Genomic DNA, 21,190 nt, shown 5'->3' on the forward strand with positions numbered 1-21,190 from the left:
CCAGACTGATCAAAATCGAAAAACGGATTGAACCTAATAAAAAACTAAGACCGAAATGCTTGTCAATTGGCAAGCAAGGCAAGTTATCTCAAGGTCTACAAAAACTTGGAACTTGAGAGCTTGGAAACCCTAGAATCGGCTTGTAAATTCCCAACCATACCGGTTCAGTTGGGTTTCGATCCAATTTTAACACAACTATAACTTTATCCCTACTAAATGAGGTTGACTACATGGATCCCATATGTTATAAAAATAATAAGAAGAAAAAAAAATGGAAGTAAATGATTATAAAAAACGTGAGATAAGAGAAGAAGTTAAAAGAGCATCACATGAACATATCCTACAAAGGGTTGGCTACATGAGTCTTATAATCCTCCACATTACTCTATCCGTAGTCACACTTGAATCAGATCCTACCATACGCATATCCGCCTCATTACTCTATCAATTTATTTCCCCGGGATTAATTATTTTATTTAAGTGTTAGGCATTCTCAATAGTCAATTCTTAAGTCTAATTCCATCAATAATATGCAGCTTTCACAATCTCTGAAAAGAACAGAAAGAGTCGTTTCAACTTTCTCCCTCAGCTGTCACTCATTTCAATCTAAGCAGAGACATCACATGATCTATCTTTCTTACCCAACTCTATTCCCAAGTTTGATCCCAATTGTTCCTTAATCGATAAGGACCTGATTTAATTTCAAATAGACGGTACTGGAATTTGGGCCCTTTAATAACTTTTCTTGTTCTGCCAAGTCACCACAATTTCCTCTATTCGTGTGATGGTTATGGTTTTAGTGCAAGGTATTGGATCGGGTAATTTTACCCTTGATTTTTTTTTATAATAAAGTTTTAACCGTTCGACCCTTGTCCGTACCATTTCACCAATATGACATTGGCATGTAACAATGGCTAGCAATACCGATATTGGATAGAATGTTTTCTGTCCAAGTGTAGGGACTGCGATCAGACACGTGGGTAAAATGACTGCCTCGCTCCCATGAAAGATGGAGATGTCCACCCTATTGACGCTTTCAGGTGTGTTCCCATTGGCCCTCGTGCTGATACAGCCCATACAATCCCAGAGAGAACATTTTTCCCTTAAAATTGCAAGCTCAAAAAAATGGGGCGGAATGAAGATGATGAGGGTGGTGACTGGTGACAAACAAAGAAGCCTACACCAAGGACCAGGAAATTAATGAAAGCAAAAAAAAGTCACTGATCCATGGCAATCAAGCTCGAAGCAAAACACAGGTTAAATCATTTAACCTGAACTTGTTTGATCCATACCCAGATTAACAAAATGTTCTCCGTTCTTTCTGCTTGACATAAAAATGAAAACTCTGATGAAACTATATGTATATTCTACAATAGAAGACTACAGTTACGTACGTGTAAAGCTAAACAGCTACAACAGAGCCACCCAAGATTTAACAGGTGTGCATACTTGTCTCCATTTTGGTTATGTAACAATAATACATGGTATAGATAAATTGTAGAATTCACCTTGGATCTCAATTTGCATTCTGCGCAACTCGTAACTCTGCCGATAAATCCAGAGCTAGAACCTCCATTTGAAATTGATCCCCCATCGCTACTAACTGTCCTCATAGTATGCATTCCTTCACCGTGTCCCATCTCCAGGACCAAGGCTGTTGGGATTTGGATCCGGTAACACGGCAAGCAATGAGGCCATACAAGCCATTTGGCCTCAAGCCCATACATATTAACTACTGTGAGAATCATACCTTCAATTAGAATTTTATTTCTTCACGTGCTCAGGAATAAGGCGCTGAAGCAGCTCAGGAGATGCTCCCCCTAGTTCTGCAAGGTTTCCATTTTTTTTTTTTATTGTGGGGGTTGGGGGCGGGGACCAGAATATTAAGGTGGGCATACTAACAATGAGGAAAGTTCAACAAAAAAGTAAAGGCACAACATCTTTACCTTCGGGTGTGAAGTTGAACAATGGTGGAAGGTTGCGTCCATTTGGCAAGCGTGCATTTGGGTCCCTCAACTCGTCAAAGAACGGATGCACACATGCCTCCAACTGCAGGAAGCCCAGGTTCCAAGAACAGTAAGCAAGATTTTATAATAAAAAATTCCTGTCACGATGTGTCCGCTAATACAAAGCTAGACTTGAATATTTTTAGTAAAGATGTGTACCCTGAAGACAAGGATAACAAAGCAAATTTTTTTTAACAAAAAACAAGATTACTAATCCCTCAAGACTAAAATACAGGTCACGCAAACTGCCCAGTCAGTGAAATAGCGTATGTCAAATGCATTGTTAAGCATTTGTAGACTGGACTAGTACAGATTCTAATCAATCTTTTTCTTTTAGTTATTTACTCTGTTTTTATTATTTATTGGTTGTTATGCTAAATTCAATCTACTTTTTGCAACCCAAGAACCTACGCAATGAATTTTAACCATGGAATTAGAGTGGGGATGAGTGAAGGGCAGATGTCCTTTCAAGAGTTTTGCAACCAAAAGGCACCTCACACCAATCAAATAAAAAAGAAACATTTTCATCGAAAGATAAAAAATAAAATAAAATAAAACAATAATAATAATAATAATAATAATAATAATAATAATAATAATAATAAAAGGTGCTATAAACTGATGCCGACCATATTTTACACAAAATTCGACATTCACCCAGCATGCGAATGCAGTGATGTGCGATGAAGGCCAAGACTACAACCAAGTAGTGTCATGCTGCACTTATTAAGGCTCTATTCTAAATGGGTAAGAAAAGGCTGAAATGGCATAGGTCAGGTCAAAGTTATGATAAAGGCCTGGTACCCAATGACTTACCAAAAGACTGCCATAGATGGCAGTTATGAAAAGGATTTCTTACACCCGATCTCAAATAGAAGGTGTACAGCTTTGATGAGCCCGTTTGTAATTATCTTGACAGCATTCACTTGGTTTGACACTTACAATGTCACCATGCCATGAGGCAGGCACAGTTCATTCATCTCTCTTCACCTTGGCATACCACTTACATTCACATGGGGCAGGCACAGTTGCCAACAGTGAACACTGTATACTAATGTATCCTACTGAAATCTAACTCAATATATTCAAAAAAAAACAAAGACGGTAAAGTTCAATATCCCCAATCAAACCAGAACCAAGTACCTAACCTACGGAATGAGCTTCCATTACAAAGATAAAATTCACCTTCTAGGAAGACAAGCACAAGGCAACAGAATATATTTGAAATGCATGTATTCTCTTTACTATTCTAATTTTTTTTGGGTATCTAACTACAGAATGAGCTTCCATTACAAAGATAAACTTCACTTCAAGGAAGACGAGCACAAGGCAACAGAATATGTTTCAAATGCATGTATTCTCTTTACTCTTCTTACTTTTTTGGGTGGGGGCGTTTATAACTTCAAATGTCGTATTCCTTTTCTTAGACAACAAGAACAAGTATAAACGACATTCACTTGGAAAGAGAGAAATTTTCTTACAGCAGTGCAACGCAAATTTGGCGAATATTGGAGCAGCCTCGATACAAGATCAACTGCTTCAGGAGGCATCCGCTTGCGAAAGACCTGCAAGATTAAGGTTAGCAATGGCTGTACTAACCATCCAATCAATGCAAAGTATAAGAAGACATTAAGAAAAATCAAAGGTCGCCATGACAAGACTCTTCACAGACCTTGTGCCATGGGTGTGCTTTGATCTGAGGAAACTTGAACTCTGTGTAGTTTGGATTCATGCACTTGATCTCTTCTCTAGTTGGCGTCCCTAGAACCTGGTATGACAATATAACAAACTCGTTAATATACAATGAAAGAATGAGTCGGACAACAAAGAGAAGTGTAAGTGTGTGTGTGTGGGGGGGGGGGGCGTGTGTGGGGGGGGGGGGCCGGGAGGGGAGAGTAAAACATATAAGCAAACAGATGGTAAACCTTTATGATTTCCACCAGCTGATCGACTCCACTCTCTCCAGGAAAGAGAGGCTGAAAACAAGCATGATCTAGTTAACATCAGAATAAGTTCCACAAAATATTCGTACCACAAACTAAAAACACATAGAAGCAAAATTGAAGTACAAGAGATGCAACATGTTTATCAGGTAAGATTCAACAAGCCCAATTACTAAAATGGGCTGCAGACCTGACAGGTAAATGTATACCATGGTCCAAGCACAAACCCACACAAAAACCCACTTTTTTTACCAACCCCTGAGATTGTCCACTCAACCCCATCCAATCCTGCCTGACTGTCCCATCAGCATACTTCTAATACAGTAAGCTAATTAAAAGTAATCATATACCCTCATTAATATTATATTTAAAATTTTAAAACTTGTCAACTAAACCTATTAGATTTTATTATTAAATCGGCTTGGCTCAAGCATGCCTACCTGGCCAAAAGTAACATTTTGGCCGGATTTTGGCCGGATTCAGGCTGGGATATAACATGAGACATAGCTCAACCCTCCAGGCTTCAGATTGCCAATAGGCCTAAAAGCTTTATCAAAATGTCAATAAATCTAATAGCAATATCTATCATTTAGATTTAACTAAAAGAAGCACACACCTGCCCTAGGAGAAGCTCAGCTAATACACAACCAACAGACCACATATCAATAGCTGTTGTGTATTCTGTAGCACCAAAGATCAATTCTGGTGCCCTATAGTACCGTGAACAAATGTATGATATATTTGGTTCACCTGGCACCTGCAATCAGGCAAAAACTGTCAGATTAAGCAATAGAATGGAAGGATAATTCTCAAGTACAAGAAAATATCACATACCAACATTTTTGCACTTCCAAAATCACAAAGTTTTAGTTGATGAGTGTGGGGATTAACCTGCAATATTATCACACTATAAATCAAAAGCTGCATTAACCAAAACTTAGCAATAAATCCCAGATAACATATCTTATTTTTTCATAAAACGCATACCAACTCTACAATAAGTATAGCACCCTTTTACATGATCACATGCCAGGTCAACCTACGGTAATTGTCCGGTCTAAAATTTAATAACGAAACATTATTCAAAATTACTTCGTACAATAAATTGGGGACACATGTATACATATTTTCTCCTATTGGTATCATGTGGCTTTATTGCGCATGGCAACATGCTAATATGGCACAATTCACACCATAACAGGAAAAAATTACATGACTTACTCAATACACCATAATGAAAACAAAAAAAATAAACATAGTATACATAGCAATAAATAAAGTTGGAAATGAATAATAATATGGAAAGCATGCAAGTCCGATTCCTCCAAAAATATACAACTACGGTAGTTACATTATGAGTTTTTTTGGCAATTGTCAAAAAATTTCCCATCAGCATTACTGATCTGCCCACAATGCCTCCAGCTTCCCAAGACTATAGAAGATAGGGCAAGATTCAAAATGCCTCTGTTCATAATTACTCCAGCCATATAGTCGAATAACATCCATAAATTATTTTAGAAACTCCACTTGGCATCAAATTTTAGTAGTTGCAAAAGCAACCACAAAATTGACCACATGATCAACTAATGAGTGCAATTCAACGCATGGTTGATGATTTATTATGTGGACAAAATTAGAATCAAGAAAGGTGTCTAAACTATGAATACTCCAGATTTTTATAACATTGCCGAAAATATAGATACAAAATTCTATCTATTTAGAAGTACTAACATTCAAATATCTTTTTCATTGCTTACGACCATACATAGCTCATGAATGCCATAGATAAGAAATCAATCAAGATAATGTCTCACCAACAAGTTTTGCGGCTTAATGTCACGATGACATACACCAATAACGCTATGGGTGTAATTAAGTGCACGGCAGATCTACAAAATGAAAGAGAACGCGAATGACTTAAGACCACAGTATGAAAGAGAACAATACACATATGATAAAAATGTTGTACAATATATTAATCTCACATCCCCAAAAATATTAGTAACATCTTATGAACAGCATCAATTGTCACCTGGTAAGTATAAAGCTGCACATAGATTAGGGGCATATGTTGACTCATCCTAGTATAGTGCTTTGAAACTCGGTAAACTGTCTCAGGCACATACTCCAAGACAAGGTTAAGATACACCTCATCTTTTTCAGTAGTAGAAGAGAAACAATGCCTCAGCTGAACTACATTAGGATGGTCAAGCAACCGCATGATTTGGAGTTCTCTGTTTTTGTATCTCTTGTCTTGCAAGACCTTCTTTATAGCAACTGCTTCACCTGTTTCGAGGCACTTTGCCTGCGCCAAAAAAATTACCAATGTCACAAAAGATACAAAGGATTACAGCATGCCATCAAGAAACAACTACCACTGACAAACAAAGTAATTCTCTGTACCTGAAAGACAACACCAAATGAACCAGTGCCTGCTACACGTTCTGCCATGTATGTGATCGTCTGTCACCCAAATAATCATGAGTTGTCATGTGTGAAAAGCAATTGAAACAGCTTCCATAGACATAAACAGAGACTTTGCAGACAGAAGGTTTCACTCAAAGCCACGAAATGGTTGAAAATAGCATAAAATTTTTCTTATTAATCATCATGAATGAAGTACATCGATATGCAATATCTACGCACTCATGAGATTCAAGTGGCAAATACAACCACCAGAAAATATAACGGATTCAAGCTAAGAAACAAAATTACCTGTTTTGGCTGACCATTTCGACCACCTATTGTCGTTGCTATTATCTGACCAGTCTCTGTCCCATTACCATTCACCACAGAAGTTTCTATATCCTGCAGTATTCCATACCCGAATTAGCCAAAAAAGGACGAATATGAAATGTCAGAGCAAGATATTCACTCCAATTTTCTTACAAACTAAGACAGGTTAACACACAATAATTAAATTACAAGCAAAATTTTACCTTCTCATCAAGATTGTCAGGTTTATCATCTCTTATTTTCATTTCATGCATTTCTTTCGGAAGCTGATCATATCCAGACTTTTCAGTTTTAGAAATAGAAGAAATATCAGATGTTCCTGCAGTAGTTTCAAGAGTAGCAGAAGCCATGTGTTGCTCTAGCTCTGAGGTTGATTTCTCCCCAGCAACATTATGTTCCACTTCTTGATCAATTTTTGCCCTTTTCGTCCCAGAATCCCCACCCTACCACAAAGCAATTGAGAAAATATTGTAAAAGAGCAGGTAATTAAAGTAACTAGACAGACAAAGATATAGTTAAGGCTATGTTGCTCCTCCTTTATCAATTATTTATTCTCCTTAATCAGAATTCGCTGCTAAGGAACCAAACTGAGATCCCACGTAATGCAACGTATGTATTGAGACACTATCAAAATATTTTAAAAACCACATGTTCATTATATGTAGTGAAACCTCAGTAACTATACTGCATATCAGGTGCATATAAGCCACCCATTCAACCTATTTGTACCGCAATATGAAAGCCTTCCCATGCCAAGCCAAATATCACTTAAAAGTTTATCGAATATCCCATTAAAGAAAATATACAGAACTACAGAAATGATGCTTCTAAAATAGAAAACGGTAACAAGTTTAGAATAAGATTAGATGAAGGGAGCCAGGTGCTGGAAGGAAATCCCAAGCAGATTATAACATGAATCCAAGGTGTATAGCTGATAATGACAAACAAAAGTAACTTGGCAATAACAAAAAAGCAAGTTCCAAATTCCATCTGCATCTGAGCACATAGTTCATTCGATTGATATACTGCATTTGGAAGCATAAGGTCACATATTCGATTCCAGATTTTTTTTTTTTTTATTACACATTAAATTGGTAAAGCACAAAATAAATTATTTGCCGCAAGATACATCGCCTAATGAAAATCATCGAATTTCAGAAAATCGCAATGCAAAAGGCCCATTTCTCATATTTCCCTCCCCAACAGCCAAGGAAAAAGCAGAGACCACACATATCACATTCCAATGAAAAACCTAACTTTCAATCCCCCATTCCCCGGGGAAAACCCTCTCATAGACCAATATAACATATATAAAATAGCAGAGAAATGGAGATTCAAAAGTGAACAGCTAATGCGTTCACACCACCGTATATAAATAATAAAGGCATTAATCAGATATTAATCCAAACCCCATCAGATTACACCAAATAGTTATTTTCAAAACCTCCATCTACATCAAAAGTATTAAAAAACACAAAGATCACAGAACAAAGACAAATACAACACAAACAAATATGGAAAAAGCATTAAAAAAAAAAAAAAAAGATTTATTGGGGCGAAAGCAGAAAAAACTCACCGGATCAGAAATGGAGGAGCGGCCAGAAGCAATGCTCTTAAGACGACGCATGACATGCATGGCTTTATCTTCTCTACCCACAACAAAGAAAGGCCCTAACTTTTGAGCTTCTCTTCCTCCTCTGCGTCTCTGAAGCCCCCGATGACAGGAGAAAAATAAAATAAAATAATGAGAATAAAAAAAGTCCCCGAAAGCAAAACTCTCCCTTCCCCTCCTCCTCTCCGTTCCGTTCCAGAGAGAACAAAACAGGGAAGAGAGAAGGAATTTCAGACAAAAAGAAACAATTCTCACTCTCTCTCTCTCTCTGAGAGACTCAACCAAGGTGAGCACTGGGCTTCCTTTTGATTAACAACCCTCCTCCACTCCAATAACAACCAAATGCCTCTTTTTCTTTTCTCTCTGTCGATTTTCTCTCTCCTCTCTCTCTTCTTTCTTCCTTCCGCTCCCAAACAAAGAAAAAATGAAAAAGCCAAAAGGCAAAAACCAAAAACCAAAACCAAAAACGCAATTCGGCAATTTCTCCCTAAGCTCCAATCATTCCTTTACCTACCGTACGCTAGTCAAACATCCTCTCACAACCGTCCGTTTAATCTCATACCCAATCCTACGACTCAAATCACGCTCCCATACACCCCTGCGTACTCCCGAAACACCCCTAATTGACAAGTAAAATTACAAATAAGTACATGGGCTTTTGAGCCTGGCTTCACTATAACCTCAAACAAAACTGTTTAGAGGACAAAGATTGATGTAAAGATATTTCTACGAGATTGGATATGCTATTCATACGATCACTTGATCACAGTACGGGTGAGCATCCAACATTTGTTCTTTTTGCTTTAAATATACCCTTCTTGACCCATGCAATGATGAGAAGTGGAACAAATGTTAAGATGCTCATTTGTACGATCAGGTGATCGTATAAACAACAGATCTATTCTCTATTTAAACAATATTATTCTATCACATGGATCCATGTAGTCAACCTCCATTTAGTTGAATAGACTCTAGGCTTCAAACTATTATTTTCTGTGGAACGGTTATTCTCCGCAATGAGTGCAGCAGTGCGGTGAACATAAAATGGCCGATAGCATTTGAGCATGCATTCTGAGGTCGACTAGACCATTGATGCTCACCGCACTCACTGCAAAGATGTTTTCACCTTTTTATGGGCCTAATTGTATGGTTCAGATTAGTCCCTTAAAAATGGTTCCCTTTAATTTTGATGAGCAAAATACTACTTTATTCCTATTTAAGGGTTCTTTCATTAATTTTTTTGGGAATTAATCAATGGTTGATTCCTATCGGATGTTTGAGATTATTGAGGGAGCATCAAATCGTTATACTGATGAAATGTAGGGTATGATTAGTGCATTCAATTATTATAGTACAAGAGTCCACACAGTGATTAGGACTTCTCCTACTTTTTTTGCTTTTGGAAGGTTAATAGGTCAAAGAGCGCCATTTGGGTCAAATCCAGCATTAACGGATTTTCTTGTTTGGGTCCTGTTTGATTTGATTATAATACTTTAATTATTTTGGGGGTAATGATTATAATAATTAAAGAAGGATGAGTCGGTCGAATGCCGGGTCAATTTCCATTCAACATGTCGGCGTTCGAGGCGTTTAAATTATGACAGAGCATCCAATGGATGGACCAGACTTCAAACCAGGATTGCCCTAAATGGCTCCGGTTGGACAATTACCTTTTGACTTATAAAACTCGGATCAGATCGGTTAATACCAATCGGATAATGATCCATTAGTAAAGCACAAGGATAAAATGACAATAATCGATCCAGGGTGATCTGGATCAATATTGGCCTTGACTGATCCTGAATTTTAAAACCTTACTAAACAATCGTCTTCCCATGGTTCAAAAGTTCTGGATCAAATTGAAATTGATTTAGGTCAGTCTAGATTGGCTTTAGAATTAATTTTTCATACCCTAAGCCTAGTTTCCTTACAAGAGGGGATTCAACTCCTTTCCAACCAGCCAGGCACAAAATAGAAAAGAGAAAACAGGGGGTTTTCACTTCTCTCTCCTATTTTGTGTCTAATTGTTCCCTTTCCAACCAATCCCAAAGCGAGAGGCAAATCCAGCTAAAAGTACTTTTCAGAATTAATTTCTTCAACTTCAGGCTAAGGATGGCTCACTCCAATAGTTCTAAGTTTGTATTGGATTACTAGAGTTTACGTCAATCCAAATCAATTATTGCCAATTTTCGACTAAATCTGATTGATTTCAACTGAGTCAGAATCAATAGAGATTGATCTCATTACGACTCCGCTTACTTGAACCGTAACACAACCTACATAGTTTTCAAAGAAAGAAACCCACCACTTATAGGTCCGGTCCAATTTTAAACCAGAATCATCAGGTCCGACCGGACCATCCCAACACAACATGAATACTAAGTCTTAAGGCCAAATCCATGTACAATGCACTTGGTGCCTATACAACCCTTGGCAATGGGTGAGGACAATTAGAACAAGGGTCGGGTCCAAAATCTACAACGGTGGACTATTTCTCATAGTAAATAGTTGACCATACATTTGCAATGAGGACGTGGTGGATAATTCTTGATACAATGATTAATGCATTGAAACTTTCCATTTTGGATTAATTTTTATTTGCATATATCATATATTTGTATGATTATATCCGATTAATATCTAATTGTCGTAGTATAGTTTCACATTCATGATTTTAATTCACGGTATTGAATATGGTATTGGTCATGGTTGATACTAATATGAAATTGATAAATATATATGATATTATTCGTCTAAATCAATTGTAAAATTAAAATAAAACACTTTTTTATTTGATATCAACAATATGTATCAATAATGATCACCTTCAATTAACATCAAGGATTTAAGGGATGATATCGATATCGGATCAAATCAGATTGGTGGGTATCGATTAATTTTGCACTTGCTTTCTATAAAAAAGTATTAGTTTTTTACTATTTTACCCCTGAATTGATCCAGATTGATTAGGGATTGGGGATCAATCTCAATCGATACCGATCTGATACGGCCGATATCAAACCGATACTTGAAACCATGATCAACATTGCAATAATATTGATACGAGTTTTTAAAATTTCAATGTGCTACTTATATCTTTCCTATGCATAAAGTTTTTGATATATTTTTTAAATTGACCACTAATGTCCTTGATATTTTATGACAAAAATACCCTTTAATAGTAATATTTTTATATTGTGATTATCGAACCCTCATTTTTTTCTCATCAACCTGATAAAAACTCTCTCTCTCTCACAAAAGTTTGACTTATCCCTAACTCTACCCACTCTTGCTCTCTATTGTTGACGTATGGGTGTCTGTTAGTCTACTTTGGGTTTTGGTGATGAACTAACATGTAGATAGTCGCCAAATAAATTATTAATCTTGTGTTTAACATGAAAGGATCATACAATCCAAAGTAGTTCAACTGCTCAAGTCATTACATACATTAAAAGGAAAATTAGCTAATCAAAAGCAAGCTCAGTCAAAAGTAGAGAGCAAGTTGTATAGAGAAGGTTGAAACAAATTTGAGAAGCTTGAAGTCCCAAATTCATATTGGATTGAAGTCATCAAGAGTTAGAAGCATCATGCTGAGAGAAGCTCCAACAACTGAGAAGTACTATGATTCAGATGGTTAGGACAAATTAAAGATTGTGTGGATAGGCGTATGGTCTCAGATTTGATTCATCATCTGTGCATCTGCGATTTAAGTGGAAACCGTTGCTATAGATTGCTGCGCTAGTTTCCCCAAAGATTAATTAAGGTGCGCATAAGTTGGCCTGGAGACCTTGGTTAACAAAAAAAAAAAAAAACCATTATATTTAAAAGCATAAGAGTTAGGGATAAGTCGACTTTTGAGAGAATACAAGAAAATGCTTATAAGTCTTGATGTATTCTCTCAACATAATGCTTCTCAATTTGGTTTCTAAGCTTCAAGACTTAGAAGCATTATTTCTTGTATCCTCTACTCATTTAAAGAATTGTCCTTGCTTATAAATTGTGTCATACACAAGTAGAATAATAATGATTGCTTCAAAAATTACTTGTGAGGGTTTGATTGCTAGCTAATAAAACAATTAATTAAGTTTATGGGTAAGCTTTGAAGCATAAATATCACAATGGCAGTGGATGTAGGAAAGGTTCACAAATCATTTTGTCTCTCCTTCTTCTCTATCTCCTTGACATTGTTCTTTGAGTGTGTGTGAAAACAAGCATTTTTTCGCATTTGCAATTTGTCATAAAAGATTTGAGTCTCATTCTTTTAGTTTCCAATGTGTTAATAAGATGCTTTGTCATTGAAAATATATAGAAGAGTAATGTATTGGGTGAAACCCACAATTGTTGATTGGATTCAAAGGTGAAGAAGTGACAAGGCTCTTCATGGATTTATGGAAGGAAAGGAAGTTCCTTATTGTGGCTATACTACCGAACTCTAACTTTGAATACTCAAACACAGATTAGTTGGAATCTCTCCCTGAGGTAATGTTTGGAAGCCAAGAAAAAAAAGTACAAAAATCATAATTATGACATTTTTTTTTATGTGTTTATATTTCTCTTTAAATTCAAGATGTATTTTTTCTTTTATTTTCTTTTCTTCCAAACATAGCCTGAAACCATGCAAGACAATGGGTATTAGGAGTTAGGACGAACTAACACAAAAGACTCACACTTCGTAGGAGGTTTCAAGTTCAAGTCTCTCGACTGTTACCATCCACCTTCCCCTTTCCATAGCGTACCCATTTATAAAAAATGAGACCCACGTGCCCAAAATGTATAATTCCGTAACACACACATGGTCTAGGCTGCACAGGGCCCAACCCAAGCCCAACATGAATTAACATGGGCTAGGCTCAAACTACATTGGCCTTACCAAATCCAAGTGAGTGTTTGTGTGCTCGTGTGCCCGTACAAAGCCTGTAAGCGGCCTGTTTACATTCTTCGAGAAGCTTGTTTCTTGCATTTTGAATTTACTCTAATACAGATCCAAGCTAAAGCCCACTCCCAATCTCAAGCCCCAATCCCAAGACCAAGCCCAATCCCAAGCCAAAGCCCAAGCCCAAGCCAAACAAAAACATAATTTGAGTTTAGATATCAAAACCTCTTGTTTCTGATTTCTCACCCAAAATCAAAACAAAGCCATTGGGTGATGTTGGGGAAGAGGAAGGGCACCAGACAGATATGGGGAAACCAACCAAACCAAGTCCTATACCTACGAACTGTTTAAAACTAAGTCTGAATACAGAGATGTTTATTATTTCTAGTAATCATTTTGGCTTGCAATCTATGGGTTGTTATATTTTTTGTGTTTTGGTAGAAGGTTCTTTGAGCCACTGGGGTAAGATACACTAGCACCTTATGTGTCTACTGATTTTCTCGTCATACGAAATGATTTGTTACCCTCCAACACTTATATACTGTTTGGTCATACCATATTGCAGTGCTCCTCTATCCAGCTTGCTGAGAACCCTTTCCCATTCTTTTTAGTAGTAAGGGCAAGTGCAAATTTTTAGCTATGTGTGATTATAATAGGATCCTTAGTTTATCTAAGTAGGCCAGGCAAAGAGTTCAGAGAGGTATTTCAAAAATGTTGAGAGAAAACCCTCGATCGGTTATGGTTGGTCTGATTGGTTCGTGAGAAACCAGTTTGAGTGTTGGTTTATTCTTCCAAAACTAGTTCCTTATTTGCCATCTTCTCTCACTTCATTCTAACCGTCCACATCAGCCTTGCCATGTGTCGTTTTCTACACCTAGAATGACATAGGAATAACATGATTAGGAATAACAGAGGATATGGATCCTATAAAATCGGCCTTCTTGATTTCAAACTTTTTTTTCTAAAACATACTAGGGTTCAAGGGTTTTGATACCTTCGCAAAATGTCAACTAATCTAATCAACATTGAGATCAGTATTTGACAATCCAATTCCAATTCTAAATTCAATCTATTTCAGCAAATGCAGACCAATATCTATCGGCATCATGGCTCAAGGAATCAGTAATAGATCGTTCGAATCGGATGATTTGTATTGGAATCGACAGGTGGTATCGACCCTGTATCAATTTTGATTAAGCCCAAAATAGTGAAAAAAAAAAAAATCAACAATTTTAAAGGAAAGCAACGGTAGATCCATCCGATACCAATCTTGGATAAGTATCGGCTGATTCCAACACCAATTACTACAACCGTGTAATCGACATAAACCTAAAAGTCAAATCCATATCGGCCTTTTCCCATTCACTTCCTCCGTATCATGTTCCATCCCCCGGACTCTTTGGTCTTTTTTGTGTTTAGCGGAGACCGGCATTGGATCTTGCCCAATCTCATGCAACCGGACAGGAGAGGGCAATGCCGATTATATTAAAAGAAGAGGAATATCACTCCCATCCTTAACTATGGGTAAATATCAAGTTCTTCTATACTTTTTTATAAATATCACTCATTTTCCCCTAAACAGAAAAGTTCTACTTAATACCCCCAGTCATTTAAAATGGTTGTTAATGCAGCCAACTTTTTTCCATCGAAACCCCTTTACCACAGTCCGTGTTTTTAGATTTTTTATTCTTGGGTTGGATAGAGTATCAAACGAGGCCAAGAGACTTTATTCTCCGCATCAAAGACTTAGCAACAAGCACTTTCAGCTGCCCCACAAAGTAGGCTGAAATTCAGAACCTGATATGGTATTTCTCATCTGTCAGATGATCGTTCATTTGGGAATTGAGCGATTTCGTTTCTAGGTTTTCTTTCTTGAATCGTAATTTTTCTTTTGTTGGGTCTTTGAAGGAGCAGATTTCCCTTCTTTTCCTTTAATTACTCTTGCACATAATTTTTTCCGACGGTGGTGATTTTTTTTTTAGAATAATGGGAATTTAAAATGCCACCCCCTAGAGAATGCCACAATTATAAGAACTCCCCCTCTGTTTCACCAAATTAGCCTCAGACCCCCTGACTTTCATTTACTGTTAAGAAATGCTATGAAATGACACTTTTTCCCTTAAGAGTAAAACACTGATATGTTACCCATTTTCATTATCCCAAAAATACCCCACTTTGCCTAACATTTCATTCTCCTTATCTCTTCTCTCTTCTCTCTTCTCTCTTCTCATCTACTGCTTGCTAAAAATATTGAGAGCCTTATCAAATGAAATCTTTGCAACGTCATGATCTGGATTCAGAAAAGCATTGGAAGTGTGTGCATTCCCTAAGCACTAAAAATTTCTTAAGATAGGTAACGAAGAAACCATCCCCATTTGGTCTCTGATGAGGGTATTTCTTCCCAACCACGGCACGGGCAGGGATCGTCCTGACCAATGCTGCACCTCGGCCCTCCATCAAGCCGTGCTACCACCTCGGCCTTCCATCAGGCCATGCTGCCACCTCGGCATCTCATCACGCCGAGCTACCTCCTCAGCCCTCCATCAGGCCATGCTACCTCCTCGGCCCTCCATCAGGCCATGTTGACACCTCAGCCCTCCATCAGGTCGCGCTGCCTCCTCGGCATGGCATAAGGCCGTGGTGCCATCTCGGCCCTCATCAGGTTGTGCTACAACCTCGGACTTTTATCAGACCGTTCTACCACCTCGGCATCCCGACAGGTCGTGCTGCCACCTCGGCATCTCATCAGGTTGTGCTACCACCTCGGCCCTCCATCAGGCCATGCTGCCACCTCGGCATCTCATCACGTCGAGCTACCTCCTCGGCCCTCCATCAGGCCGTGCTACCTCCTAGGCCCTCCATCAGGTCGTGCTGACACCTCGGCCCTCATCAAGTCGTGCTACCATCTCGACCCTCCATCAGACCGTGTTTTCACCTCGACCCTCAATCATGTCGTGCTTCCACCTCGGCCCTCCATCAGGTCGTGCTACAACCTCGGCCCTCCATCAGGCTGTGCTGCCACCTCGGCCTTCCATCAGGCCGTGCTGCCACCTCAGCCCTCTATCAGGCCATGTTACCACATCGATCCTCCATCAGGCCGTGCTGCCACCTCGACCCTCCATTAGGCCGTGCTTCCACCTCGGCCCTCATCAGGCCGTGCTACCAATCACCTCGGCTAGACCAACCTGTCACCTCGGCTCGGTGCAGTCAATTAATGCACCCAGAAATTTGCACACATCCACTCCTACATTCAAGGGACGTGATCTCTGATCACGAGGGCAAGACTCTATTCACTACACGTCATCAGAGGCGTCCACCCCTCTCACGACTTGCACCTCCGAGATCAATGGAGAATATTCTCAAAATATGCCCTGGAACCAAGAATATTCCCAGAATCACCGTGTCACTCCCCTCAAGGACACTACGCTTAAATAGGACTCTCCATAAATGCCCTTCCATCTCTCTCCATCAACAGCCTATAAATACCAAGGTAAACCTCCATCATGGGGGATCGATCAATCATTTCTTTTACTGAAAATGCTCTCTTGAGCATCTACTATGGAAAGATCTGACTTAGGCATCGGAGAGTCCCCCGTCGGGTTAGCCCGGCTCTCCCCTGTCATCTCTTCTGTGTAGGTCGGCCAAATCACCAGGAACTGCAGGGAAGATCATCCGGTCAATTTTTACCGCATCAGTCTCCCACATAAGTAAATGAACTTTCATGGATAATGTTCTCTACTGAATCGGTTCTCCATTAGGAAAAGGAAGATCAAATTAATATTCATTTTCGTTTAATTTGTTGTCTTGGTTGTTGAAGGTTGCAAGGAACATTCCTCGAACAATTGAAAATCCGGAAACCACTAAACTATCCAAACAAACCAAAATCGTTTCGACCTTCGTCGTCTTTTGTTGAATTGGAACTAGATGATCATATTTGTGCACTAAAAGTTATCTCTAAAGCTCGCCGCCTTGATCCAACACTTCCTATCAATAACTTCTTATTGAAGCTAGAAGGTGAATCTGGTAAGCCTCCGGCTCCGGATTCACCTGCACCAAACAGTGTTCCTCAAGACGAAGCAACATTTTTGATTAATTCTTCTGTTAGGCACAGAGTCCCACCAGATGGGTCTCATTCGAGTTTGCCAAGTCTTACATAGAGGAGCAGATCTCGATCGTGAGAGAGATAAGGAAAGAAGAATTACTATGAAATTTTGAGGCTAGAAAAGGGATGATCTGTTGAAGACGTTAGGAAGGCATATCAGAAACTCTCTTTGAAAGTCCATCTTGAAAAAAACAAAGTTCATAGTGCTGAGGAATCATTTAAGGTGGTTTTTAAAGTATTTCAGTGCCTTAGTGATGAAGAGAGCAGGAAAAGGTATGATGTTATTGGCCCTAATGAAGCCGTATACGATAGACCCGTAGCTAGGCAAAGACCACAAGGTTTCAATGGTTTTTATGAGGCAGATGTTGATGCTGAGGATATTTTCAGAAACTTCTTCTTTGGTGGGATGCCTTGGGCAACCACCCAGTTTCGCCACGAAAAGGGGTTTTTTTTTCTTCTTCTTCTCTATTTTTCCCCATCTTCCGCCTTCTCTGCAAGGCTCTCTCCTTCCAAGGCTTAGAGGCTCCGAGACCTCACCAAAGTACTTGCTATCATTCCAGAACAAGTCCACCACCTCCAAACCATGCGATCCCCTCAGTTCCTAGGCTTGAAGTTCGGAGACAGCTATGGCTTGCTGAAGGAGTCCGACTTCAACTTCGGCTCAGATCAATTTGGGGATGGGAACTTTTAGATGCGTAGTTTAGGTACTTCCTATTTAGTAAGGGCATTTTGGTATTTAAACTAAAATATAATTGCAGACATCAGTATATTAGGTATATTCCTTAACAGTGACTGACGGTAGGGGGTCTGAGTCAAATTCAATGAAACAAAGAGGGTGTTCTTATAATTGTGGCATTCTCTAGGGGGGTGGCACTGTAAATTACCCTAGAATAATTCAGGGGCTCAAATTCTAGGGTTGTTTCTCAGAATTATTGGCTTTTCTTCCACCCTTGGTCTAGTAGAGCATTTAGGGTTTGCAAGTTTCTGGCAAGGCTCTTACGAAATTAATTGCAGACGAAGTTCATCGTAGTTAGCACTATTGACACAGAGACCAATTGGGTTGTTTATTTCTGGGTTTCTATCTTTTTATATAGAAATTTTAGGGATTCTTTTGTTACGTACCTAACTTCCTCATTATAATAATTATTATTGTTAGTATTATTATTATATTAATATTGTTATTACTATTATTGAATTTTTTATTATCATTATTATTAATATTATTATTGTATTTGTATGTGGGTAGGAGTTATTGCCATGGTGGAATGTTAAGTAGTTAATAGAAGTTGGTAAGTTAGTAGAAGTTAGACAAAAATATGGAAGTGGAACCAGTGGAGCATAGATGGAATGTATGGTATGGGAATACGTGTAGCAAGGTTTGCAACTACTTGTTAATCCTATTTAATAGGAACTAATATGGAATAGAAAAGAAAATGAAAAATTATCCTAAATTATCTCTCTAGATATTTCTTGAGAAGAGGAGACTACCTCCCAATTAGCCAGACGTCCGGCTTCGTCCGTAAAGCCAAGAGGTAGGCACCTCCTAATTAGCCAGACCCTATTTTATCTCTCCTAATTTCTCTCCTCATTCTTACTTTCTCTCCCTCTCTCCACCGTGTACGCATCATTTTCTGAAATTTTTGCAGAGGAAATGGACTTGGGTCTTTCGTTATATTGTATATTTACTTGATCCAAAGGGTGTAGTTGTCTATGCTGGCAAATTTTTTTTTCCATATTCTCTTTTATTGGCATTGGAATGCCACAGGACTGGAAATTCAAAGGATTCTCTGGATCATATAGATGATAATCCTTAGGACAAGGAGGTTGCACCTACCTCGTTCAGATCCTCTCTTCCTTATGTTATATTAGAATTTAGGGGTGTAAGTTTAGCCCTAACGATCCGAACCTGCCTTGTGCCCGAACCCGGTCTAACCCGACTATGAGGGCCAACTTGACCTAACCCAATGTGGGGTTGGCTAGGACTGGGTTGAGGCATAGAAAACTCAGTCTGACCCTAACGCACCCTGAGTCTAAACTTGATTATTATTGTGTTTAACTAATAATTTTTTCTCACCCTAGTATACATTATATGACTATATAATATATTTTTATACCCTAGCCCCATAAGCACCTCTTTGCTCTTTCCAAATGCAAAAATTGCCGAAAGTAGAAACCCTTAAGGCCTTGAGGCAGGCTCTCGATTCATCCCTCTCCCGAAGTATCTCCCCCATCTAGCGATCCTTGTTTTGAGAGATGAAGGACAGAAGAAGGAAGAAGACTCCCTTGGTTAGCTTCTCCCAATCTCCCCCATCTCTGTTTTGAGAGACAAAGAAGGAAGAACTCTCGCTGCCATTTCCCTTTGGCCTTCCTTTTCTCCCCCCATCCCTCTCTACTCTCACAAGAGTAAGTCCGTATCTCTCTCTCTATCTGCAAATTTTTTTAGAATAAATCATTCAAAATTTCTTCTTTGGTGTCATCCTTCACTACTCATTTGTATGAATTAACAATTTCATTTAATACTTGCTTGTTTTATTTCTTTCCCTACAGCAAACATACCCACTGGGCTGTAAGAAACTTTTTCAATCTCGTTCAAATATTTCCCATTCATCCTGAAACTTGGAGGGTTGTCCATAAACCCTTGGGCTACCCCACCTACAAATCCCTAGCCTAATATGTCCTGACATTCCACTGTGGCAACTACATTCCTAGAGATGAGTTATATAATACAAGAACAAAGTGGTAGATTAAAGGAGGCTCTATGACATTCATGATCTGAAGGATTTATTCCTCTATTCCTCACGTCTTGTTTGAGTGGTTGACTCAAGCATGAGAGACAACTTTGATCAGTGGACTAGAGGATGAGGCACTTCAGCCTGTGTTTCTTGTACGTAGTGTAATTACTACATGTATGGTATTCACTGTTGGAGATCCTAAACTCATTAAAGGTATTCCCAACTCCCTTTGTAACTGATCAAAATCCCTTTGCATTGAAATTTCTCATGCTGCCAGTTGCAGCATCAGATACTAACTCACCTGTAGTTTGTGCCATATTATGCTTCCAGATCCAAAAATAGTGATTTGGTTACTAAGTTGTAAATTTACAGCACCACCTTGTTCATCCAAGCTATTAAAAATTCTGGAGACAAGAACATTAGAAGACACAAACTTATTGTTCCCATATCTAATAGTTATCTCAGGATTGAGCTTTAATATTTTGGGGAAATTGCAGAATAAATTTCCTGGGTTGTCACAATGGGCTATTTGTTTTAGTTACTTCAACCCCATAATGTAATACCCCACTTCTTAAACCAGGTCTGATTTCGCGATTGAACCGGTATGACCATGCCATGCAGGAACCGAGCCGGAGGAAATTAGAGCAGGGTCCTTATGGGCTATGATGGCACGGGTGACCTTAAACACCGGCTGGCCCGACAAGTCCGAGCCAGTGCCAGAAGAGACGGGAGTGCCCAAACCGTGTACGTGCACCTACCATAAGGCTATGTACGGATAAAGCAGGTATTGTAGCTGTATTTTAAGGTATATATGTATACTACATCGTATGCCGGGGGTGGGGTTCGCGCCGAGGCCCGTAACCGATCAAAAACCCAAGTTTTGGCCCTCAGGTGGGTAGGACAGGTGGGTGCACCCACCCACTTGAGTGACCCATCCATGTGCACTATTCACTTATTTAGAAATTATATATATAGCTTATGACTTCATTTTCTTTCCATTTATGACCCCCGTATGTTGGTGAGAATAGTAAAGAGGAGAGAGAAAAGAAAGGGAAGAAGAAGGGAAGAGAAGGAAGAGGAAGAAGGGAAGGATTTCAGCGGTGCCGAAGCTTGATCTTCCCATTCTGGCGCCGGGAGAGTGATCTTCAACTCTAGATCTACAGTTAGAGGTAAGCAAAGTTGGGTT

The 21,190-nt window shown here is 38.9% G+C and overlaps 1 protein-coding gene and 1 pseudogene across 1 annotated transcript; one reads left to right on the forward strand and one right to left on the reverse strand.

Annotated features, from left to right (window-relative positions):
* Positions 1-1,240: 1,240 nt before the first annotated feature.
* LOC122082562 (shaggy-related protein kinase epsilon-like) lies at positions 1,241-8,688 on the reverse strand. Its single transcript, XM_042650211.1, has 13 exons — positions 8,262-8,688; positions 6,889-7,128; positions 6,665-6,757; positions 6,353-6,412; positions 5,982-6,254; positions 5,764-5,838; positions 4,784-4,840; positions 4,566-4,706; positions 3,932-3,982; positions 3,679-3,774; positions 3,488-3,571; positions 1,947-2,049; positions 1,241-1,826 (listed from the first exon to the last, which is right to left on the reverse strand). Exons 1-13 carry the CDS (start codon positions 8,319-8,321, stop codon positions 1,765-1,767), a joined length of 1,395 nt encoding a protein of 464 aa, XP_042506145.1. The 5' UTR covers positions 8,322-8,688; the 3' UTR covers positions 1,241-1,764.
* Positions 8,689-9,551: 863 nt separating this feature from the next.
* On the forward strand, positions 9,552-17,792 carry LOC122082224 (annotated as a pseudogene).
* Positions 17,793-21,190: the final 3,398 nt, after the last annotated feature.

Source organism: Macadamia integrifolia, chromosome 6 (assembly GCF_013358625.1).
Source record: "Macadamia integrifolia cultivar HAES 741 chromosome 6, SCU_Mint_v3, whole genome shotgun sequence".
NCBI classification, from domain to species: domain Eukaryota; kingdom Viridiplantae; phylum Streptophyta; class Magnoliopsida; order Proteales; family Proteaceae; genus Macadamia; species Macadamia integrifolia.

Coding starts and splice junctions, on each gene's coding strand:
- LOC122082562 (XM_042650211.1), bottom strand. CDS start 8,321: ATGCATGTCATGCGTCGTCTTAAGAGCATTGCTTCTGGCCGCTCCTCC. Junction 6,758..6,888: donor CTGACAATCTTGATGAGAAG/GTAAAATTTTGC, acceptor GGAATACTGCAG/GATATAGAAACTTCTGTGGT. Junction 3,983..4,565: donor CTGAGCTTCTCCTAGGGCAG/GTGTGTGCTTCT, acceptor GCTTGTTTTCAG/CCTCTCTTTCCTGGAGAGAG.